At 37.2% G+C, this 9,212-nt stretch overlaps 1 protein-coding gene across 2 annotated transcripts in view; it reads left to right on the forward strand.

The window, feature by feature from the left end:
- GLIPR2 (GLI pathogenesis related 2) overlaps window positions 1-9,212 on the forward strand; it is a 93,109-nt gene that overhangs the window by 59,208 nt on the left and 24,689 nt on the right. For both annotated transcript variants that reach the window (XM_021004498.2, XM_021004499.1), the window contains exons 2-3: window positions 381-489; window positions 809-912. In XM_021004498.2, the coding sequence (XP_020860157.1) occupies window positions 381-489; window positions 809-912 (213 nt within the window). The remainder of the gene's footprint in view (window positions 1-380; window positions 490-808; window positions 913-9,212) is intronic.

The raw sequence follows: 9,212 nt of genomic DNA on the forward strand, positions 1-9,212 counted from the left end.
TAGCCCCTTTGCCAGTGATTCTTTCCTGCTTTGCTCATTAAATCCTGGGTGGGGCTAGGGAAATTGTCTCTATTACTCTGCTGCTCAACTCTTGAGCTTCCTTCCCCTCCATTCCCCTTCTCTTGGTGTGTCTGTCCAAACTCTGTATTCCTTAAAGAGCTCCAGAGCTTAGCTCATTTCTGCTTTTTCCAGCTCAAAGATTGTGATAATCCCAAAACTTTCTCAGGGCTGGGAAGGAAACGCTCTGAACTACAAATCCCAAGAAGCCAGTTGCTTCTCAAACTCCTATTACACTACTTAGTAATTTTGTTTATGGTATTTCTTTTTACTATTTGTTAACAGTATTTAATGGAATGCTTCAATGTTCTGAACTGTTTCAGCTTCAAAGAAGTTTTCTGGAGATGTCTTAAGAGCTCACAATGACTATAGACAGAAACATGGCTGCCCCCCAATAAAACTCGACAACAAACTGAACCGTGATGCACAACAGTGAGTCAGTTTTTAACACTTAAGGGATTCTGAAATACTGTTTTCTGTCTTTTTGAAAGTACTTAGCACCTAAGTATCCTGTGTGAATATGTAGTCTGAGAATTTGCATAATATTTCCAGTTATAGTGCGGTTTTCTTAGTGTCATTTTAACATTAGGGAAGACTTTTTTGGTTTGTTTTCTTAAATTGGATTGTATAACAATACATTTTCAAGGTTTAGATGTAAACATGTTTTATGAAAGGGGGCATTTAGAAGTTTGATTAAAGTTCATTCATTTCTGCATATAATTTTAGTAAATGCTGTGAGTTTCTTTGCTAGGTATGCAGAGGCACTGGCTATTACAAAGGTTCTCAAACATAGCTCAGAATCCAGTAGGGGAAATTGTGGAGAAAATCTAGCATGGGCTTCATATGATCAACCAGGTATGTTTGGTTTTTTCATACTTTCCTGTCAGAATTACTACATTCTAAATTCATATCTCTGAAATTTGCCTACTTCATTTTTTGTGGGCTGTGTATATTTAAAAATCTGATCTGTTTTTTTTTTTCTTAAATTTGATTTATACCTGAGTTTTGTTTGTTTTTTCATACGTGCCTTTCTGGGTTGAATTATATCTCATCTGCTCAATTTTTAATCTATTTGTGTACACTTGGAACCACAACCCAGTTCATGGTATAAAAATGCAAACCTTTTCTCTCTCTCCTCCCAGCTGATTTTTCTCCTCTACTTCCTACACCTACCTCTCCCATTTCCATTTCCAAACCCTGTGCCTTAAATTGCGTCCCCAAGACATGTTCTTGGCATAGCTCTGTTACCCATTCTTGCATTTGTTAATCAAACTGAGAGTATCACGTAAAAAGCATTTGTCACATGAAAGTGTTATTTGCACTTATCTATTTTTTACCTGCCCTGTAGAACTGAATTACAACTACTCTCAACATACTATTGAGTACTATTAGGTATTTTGAAAACTGGGATATTTTATTTAGAAGTTCTCTTATTAGGGAAAAGAACTCTTTCAGTCGTGGAAGTCAGATATATTTGAAATCAGAAAGGTATTATAGGACCTCTAATTACACTCTTAATAAAAAGAATGTTTATTAGGCTTATTGAGTTGCATTTTCTTTTGTTTTAAAGTTTATTTCCTCAGTTTGAGAGGTGCTCTTTATTGGTTTTTCTTTGGGAAGATACTTTGTTGTTAAATTGGCTTATATGTTTTACGTATTTGTAGCCCAGGTTTTTCTGGGCACGTCCAGTTCTGGCATAGGGATCCTTTTGAGCATGCCCAGTTTGTTTAACATGGAGGCTACTGCATCCCCAGGTAAGTGGTGGGTAGCCACCTTTGATTGGCCACTTGCATCTTTAAAATTGGCATTTATTGTGGTGGCAAAACACTCTCAGGCCCCTTGACTACCCCTCAGCTCTCTTGTACACACGTATTACCTCATGGGAGAGTTTAGCTACTTCCTCCAAAAGGAATGGAGGAAGAGGTTTCCTTTTCATGGAACGGTCTCACAGGGGTGTATGGGATATTCAAGGAGGACTAGCACCTTTGGAGTGAGGGCTTGCTGAGTCCTTTTCAGGGTTGCTCATCCACCTTTGGTGTCCGCCTGGCTCTCAACTCTTGCCTGTGGCTCCAAGAAGCTAAAGCATGTACAGCAGCCACACGCTAAACCATTTGAGGGTAACCAATGGGCCTCAGATCCATTGGTGAGTTGGGGAGGGGTGTTCACCCCAAACATGTGAAGATTTCCTCTGGCAGAATGGGCAGCTGAAAAGAATTTGTTCTAAATATGCTTAATATGACTGCTGGGAAAAGTGGAATACTGCTGGGAAAACTGGAAAAGAGTATGGCAGAAACTAGGCATAGACCCAAATCTCACACCATATACCAAAATAAAGTCAAAATGGGTTCAGGACTTAGATATAAAGGCTGACACCATAAGTAAACTGGGAGAACAAGGAATAGTTTACCTATCAGATCTATGGAGAACAGAAGAATTCATGACCAAACAGGAGATAGAGAACATTATGAAAAGCAAAATGGATCATTTTGATTACATTAAATTGAAAAGTTTTTGCACAAACAAAGCCAATGCAACTAAGATTAGAAGGAAGGTAGAAAATTGAGAAAGAATTTTTACAACAGTCTTTCTGATAAAGGCCTCATTTCTAAAATATATAGAGAATTAAGACAAATTTATAAGAACACAAGCCATTCCCCAATTGATAAATGGTCAAAGGATATGAACAGACAGTTCTCAGATGAAGAAATTAAAGCCATCTATAGTCATATGAAAAAATGCTCTAAATCGTTATTGATTAGAGAAATGCAAATCAAAACAATTCGGAGGTACCACATCACACCTATCAGATTGGCCAACATGACAAAACAGGAAAATGATAAATGTTGAAGAAGATGTGGGAAAATTGGAACATAAATACATTGTCGGTGGAGTTGTGAAATGATCCAGCCATTTTGGAGAACAGTTTGGAACTATGCCCAAAGGGCTACAAAAATGTGCATACCCTTTGATCCAGCAATAGCACTTCTAGGGCTATATCCCAAAGAGATCAAACAAATGGGAAAAGGACCCACATGTACAAAAACATTCATAGCAGATCTTTTTGTGGTGGCAAAGAATTGGAAACTGAGAGGATGCCCATCAGTTGGGGAATGGTTGAGCAAGTTGTGGTATATGAATGTAATGGAATACTGTTGTGCTATAAGAAATGATGAACAGGCTGACTTCAGAAAAACCTGGGAAGACTTATATGGTCTGATGCTGAGTGAAGTGAGCAGAACCAAGAGGACTTTGTACACAATAACAGCCATGTTATGCAATGACTAAGATTGTTAAACTGAACCCTTCTCAGCATTACGAGGATCTAAGACATCTACAGAGGTCTCAGGATGGAAAATGCTGTCCACATCCAAAGACAGAACTATGGAAGTCGAGTCGCTATCATTTATTTTTACCTTCTGTTGAGTTTTGTTTCATCTTTCTGATGGTTCCCTCCTATTGGTTTTAATTTTTACTTACAATTCATTAATGTGAAAATATGTTTAATGGGTATGTAAATGGTAAAGCCTATATCAGATTGTGCGCCATCTTGGGGAGGGTGGTGGGGAGGAAGGGGGAGAAAAATTTTCAACTCAAAAGCATATGGAAGTGATTGTGGATAAATCAAAATAAATCAATAAAATCTTAAAATAAATAAATAAATAAATATGCTTAATGTGAATGCATAAGTAGAGCCTATATCAGATTGCACGCCGTCTTGGGGAGGGGAGAGGAGGGGGAGGGGGAAAATTTAAAACTCAAAATCTTATGGTAGTAAATGTTGAAAACTAAAAATAAATAAATTGTTTAAAAAAAAAAACCTGTTTGTTCCAAGAGCCATGAAGGTGGCTGAAGCAAGTTCGATGGAGTACTTAGAGCTTGGCCAGACATCAAAGATGCCAAGGTCATCCACTGCATCCCTTCCATTGCAAGTCATCCAGACTTTTGTCTTGCCACTGGACTTCAGTGACTCTGGAAGAGAGAGTGAAATTAAAAGTTTGTGCAACTTAGCCTTACTTGAATACAATTCAAGTATAAATCAGGGCATTCTCCCTGATGTCATTAGTCTGCTTTGAAAAAGGACAAACAACAACAGTCTCACTGTCCCATGGCTCTCAGGACCTCAAGTGGACAGGCATTGGATACTTCTTATCCCCTCGGTCAGAAATTTTGCCCTTCCTTACAAAGTTAGCCACACCTGGAATTACCCATTATGTCATCACAATAAAGACCCACTCTTAAGAAAACAAGGATAACTAACTCAGGATTCCAGGTAGGACCTCAGAATGCAATTTGCAGTAAATATACATCAACAATACATGTAATAGACATAGCATTGTTGATGCTTCAGTAACTAAAAGTCTCATTTACATGGAGGACAAGTACATACACATGTCACAATAGTACATGTATACAAAAAACACAGGCATAACAGCAAAACAAAAGTAAAGCAATATTAATATCAGTAGGATTGTAAAGTAATAGCATATGCAAAAAACAGCAGTGTTTATACCAATAGCAAGTAACCAAATTATAAATAATTCACGTATCCACAATATATGTATGATATAGTATAAAACAAATAACATAAACAAGGAAATAAAACAGATGCATACTCAAAACATGCAAAAATTAGAATGTAGATTAACATGCATTTGTATGTAAGGTCCACATTACAGAGGAAACCATTAAAACTGTCATCTGACTACATGTTTCTTTTTTTTATTAATTTATTTTGATTTATCAACAATCACTTCCATATGCTTTTGAGTTTAAAATTTTTCTCCCCCTTCCTCTCCACCACCCTTCTCAAGATGGCACACGATCTGATATAGGCTATACATTTACATTCCTGTGAAACATATTTTCACATTAGTGAAATTGTAAGTAAAAATTAAAACCAGTAGGAGGAACCATCAGAAAGAGGAAACAAATCTCAACAGAAGAGAAAAAAGAAGATAGTGATTCAGCTTTCACAGTTATGACTACTATCTGTATCTTTTTCTCCATCCTTTTCCCCCCGTTTATGCTTTTCTTTCTCCTTTCTCCTTTCCCCCCCAAATAGTGTTTTGCTTTTGACCACCACCTCCTCCAGTCTCTCCTCCCTTCTATTATCCCTTTCTCTTTTCTTCCCCTTTGCCCTTACTGCTTCTTCCCTCCCTTCTCTTTCCCTTTTTCCCTCCTACTGCCTATAGGGCAAGTTAGATTTCTATACCTGATTATGTTATTCCCTTCTTGAGCCAAATCTGATGAGAGTAAGGTTCAAACAATGCTCACCCCCCTCCCTTCTTTCCCTCTGCTGTAATAGGATTTTCTGTCTTTTCCTGTAATGAAATTTACCCTTGTCTGCCTCCTCCTTTCTCAGTACATTTTCTAAGATCAGACTAATCTACTTACTTGGATCCATTTAACCCACTTGATTAGATTTTTTTTTTATCATTACATCAGAGTCAACTAATATCCACCCCCTTTATGTATACTCCTTTATCATGGTGTAATAACAATACAGTTCTCAAGAGCTGCAAGTGTCATCTTCCCTTGTAGGCATGTAAACAATCCTCCCTTATTAACAACATTTTGTATCTTTCTGTTCCATTTACCTTTATGTCTTTCTTGAATCTTGTACTTGAAGATCAAATTTTTTGTTGAGCTCTGGTCTTTTTATCAGGAAGGTTTGGAAGTCCCCTATTTTGTGTCGAATATCATCTCCTCCCTTGAAAAATCATGCTCATTTTTGTAGGGAAGTTGATCCTTGGCTGCAATCCAAGCTCCTTTGCCTTATGGAATATCATGTTCCACTCCCTGCGGTCTTTTAATGTAGAAGTTGCAAAGTCCTGTGTAATCCTGACTGTGGTTCCATGATATTTAAATTGTTTCTTTCTGGCTGCTTGCAGCACCTTCTCTTTCATCTGGTACTTTTGGAATTTTGCTATTTTATTCCTTGGTGTTGTCAATTTGGGATCTCTTTCAGGTGGTGAGGGGTGTATTCTTTCTATGGTTATTTTACCTCTGGTTCTAGGACTTACGGGCAGTTTTCCTTTATGATTTCCTGAAAGATACTGTCCAGGCTCCTTTTTTCATCATGATTTTCAGGTAGTCCAATGATTTTTAAATTGTCTCTCCTGCATTGATTTTCCAGGTTGGTTGTTTTACTGATGAGGTATCTTATGTTTTCATCTATTTTTTTCATTTTTTTGTTTCTGTTTGACTGATTCTTGCTGTCTCATAGAGCCATTAGTTTCCATTTGTCCAATTCTAGTTTTTAACAGATTGTTTTCTTCTGTCAGTTTTTGTACTTCCTTCTTCACCTGGCCAATTGTATTTCTAAAGGGACCTGTTTTCTTCAGTGTACTTTTTTTTCCAGTTGGCAATTATGTTTCTTAGGGACTTGTTTTCTTCAGTGTACTTTTTTCCTAATTGGCCAGTTGTATTTTTTAAGGACTCTTCCACCTCTCTCATTAGACTTTTAAAATCAGCACAACAGCATTCTATCATATTTTTGTGTAACTTTAGCTATGTGACCCTGGGCAAGTCACTTCACCCTGTTTGCCTCAGTTCCTTATCTATAAAATGAACTGGAAAAGGAAATGGCAAACCACTCCAGTACCTTTGCCAAGAAAATCCCAAATGGAGTCATGAAGAGTCAAACGTGAATGAAACAACAACAACCAGTCTTCCAAGTCTAATTTGTTAACTGGCAAGTTGCCCACTGTTGGAAGGTCCTTACCGTCTTAATTCAGGTTCACTGTTGGAATATAACGAGGCACTCATAAATCATTGAACAATTAACAAAAGGAGGTTTACTTTGCCCTAACACAGTAATGATACAGTAGCACTTAGATTCTCTGGATACTGCTCCCCCTTGTCCACATATGGAAAGGAATTAGGGCAGGTTAAGCACCATAAAGGACATAGTGACTGAAGTGGTCTTCAGAAATCCACCAACTCTCCTAAAAAAATAAATAAATAAAACAAAAAAGGGGGCAGCTAGGTGGCATAGTGTATTGATAGAGCACCTGCTCTGAAGTCAGGAGTACCTGAGTTCAAATCCGGCCTCAGACCAAACACTTGACACTTACTAGCTGTGTGACCCTGGGCAAGTCACTTAACCCCAATTGCCTAAAAAGAAATAAAAAATAAAACAGAAATCCACCTAGTCTGAGAGGCCTCACCTACCTGTCACTGGCACTTCTTATGCCTTTAGGTGACCAGGAACCTAAGCCAAGGCTAATCAGGTCCCAGGGGTAGTTTTGTCTCCCTTTAGGGAGACCTAATTCCTAAGAATTAGACTAGGAGAAGGATCATTGGCCTCCCCATGTTGGGAGGGGAGGGAATGCTGTGTCAGAGAAATACTGGTAAATTTTAGTCCTATCAAACCCATTCATCTCTACAATTATTATTTTTTCTATTGATTTGCTAACTTGTGTGTCTCATACACACCAAGATTTCTTAACAAAGTCTATCTTCTTGTTGAAGATCATGGCAATAACCTTTGGCATCATCGTTTAGCATCATTTTTTTCTGACTGAGCTCTTCTGAGATGAAATGTAGTTAGGTAGTAAACTTATTTCACCTTTTTTTCTCAGTTAAGAGATGAACTGGTTGTGAATTTTTGAAGTCTTTCTATCTTCAGAGACTCCAAAGCACAAGTCAGTAAGTAGGTGTAATGCCCAAACACAAGTAGACAGCGCATGTAAAAGCTAGGGCATCATTCTTGGTGGAGTTGTACATATGTACTAGGAATATCACAGATCTTGTTTCAGTATACCTAACATATTCAACAGGATACAGGTGGAACATTCAGGCTCAGGGTCCCTTTGAGGATAACAAGGTATAACTTGAAGTTAAGTGATTTGCCCAAGATCATATAGCTACTGTGTCAGAGGTGGGGCTTGAATCCTGATCTTACTGACCAGCTTTCTATCTACTACACCACACTGCCCCTTCACTAGTATCTTGAACATACTAGAATAGTACCAATTAGTGCTAACATTCTGTTGATAAATGGCAGACATAGACATGCCAGAGCCAAGGTGTCTTTTTCTCTGTTGATACCAGCAACTTCTTTAAATAATTTCCACTCACTTTGATATATTTCAGATATAGGAGCTCTGGGCATGGTCTGATTTGGGCCAGTTCCTGTTAGATTAGATTCTATGTGAAACACTTATAAGTTATTAAGCAATTAACAAAAAAGAAATTTGTTCAGCCATAGTAAGAGAAAGATATTCAACAAAGATAGATAGCAAAGGTACCTAGAGTTAATGCAGATGAGCAAAGCTTCCTTGCACCCATCATGTTTTACCAGCCAAGCAAGTGAAAGCCAGCCTGGAGCATCTTGAGGGCTGCCTTGTATTCATCTAATGAGGAAATAACAGCCTTTATTCACTTGAACCAACCAAGTCTTAAGGAAGTTCTCAATATCTTTTAGGAAAAAAGTAGTCTAACTTGCCTGGGGAGAAGGATTAGAATATTGTTCGTACTGTAATGGGTAATTTTCCTACTAACAACAAGAGTAGTGAGTTCAATGTAACAAAACTTAGATCATAAAAGGAAAAAATGAAATAACATAAAGAGCATTAGAAATGAAAATTATAAAATATTTAAAATAAAATGTTCATATTATAGATATCCACAGTGCTTGTAACAGGAATCCTGAGAGATTCCGCTTAAAAGAGGCAGGAAGAAAGAGTTAAAGTATCATTTAAATTAAAGCTTCAAAAGTTGTTTTTAGGGTCATTTAATTTTTATGGTAGAGATATCTTACATTTTTTTCTGTTTTTAGCAGTCTTGATTTTGTTTTAATATTTCTTGTCTCGTAGAGTCGTTAATGTCTTATTGATCTATTAAAATTTTCAGGGGGTTTATTGCTTGGGTAAGGATTTGTAACTACCTGATTATTTTCCTTCCAAGTCTTTTCCTCCAGAACTCTCATTTTTCCAGTTTTTTCCTTTAAAGATCTTCATTTCATTTATCATATAATTTTAAAACTTTTTTTTATATCTCTTGCTTCATTTCTTCTAGGAATCTTAGTTGACCTTTGTGGTTTTGTTTGAGGCTTTGCTTATAGATGTTTTTTGAAGGGTTTGTGTCATAGAAATCTCTCTTTCCATAACATTTCTTTATTGTGTTTGTTTGTTTGTTTGTTTACTTATTGT

Source organism: Phascolarctos cinereus, unplaced genomic scaffold, assembly GCF_003287225.1.
Source record: "Phascolarctos cinereus isolate Bilbo 61053 unplaced genomic scaffold, phaCin_HiC Scaffold_4;HRSCAF=312, whole genome shotgun sequence".
Taxonomy (NCBI): Eukaryota; Metazoa; Chordata; class Mammalia; order Diprotodontia; family Phascolarctidae; genus Phascolarctos; species Phascolarctos cinereus.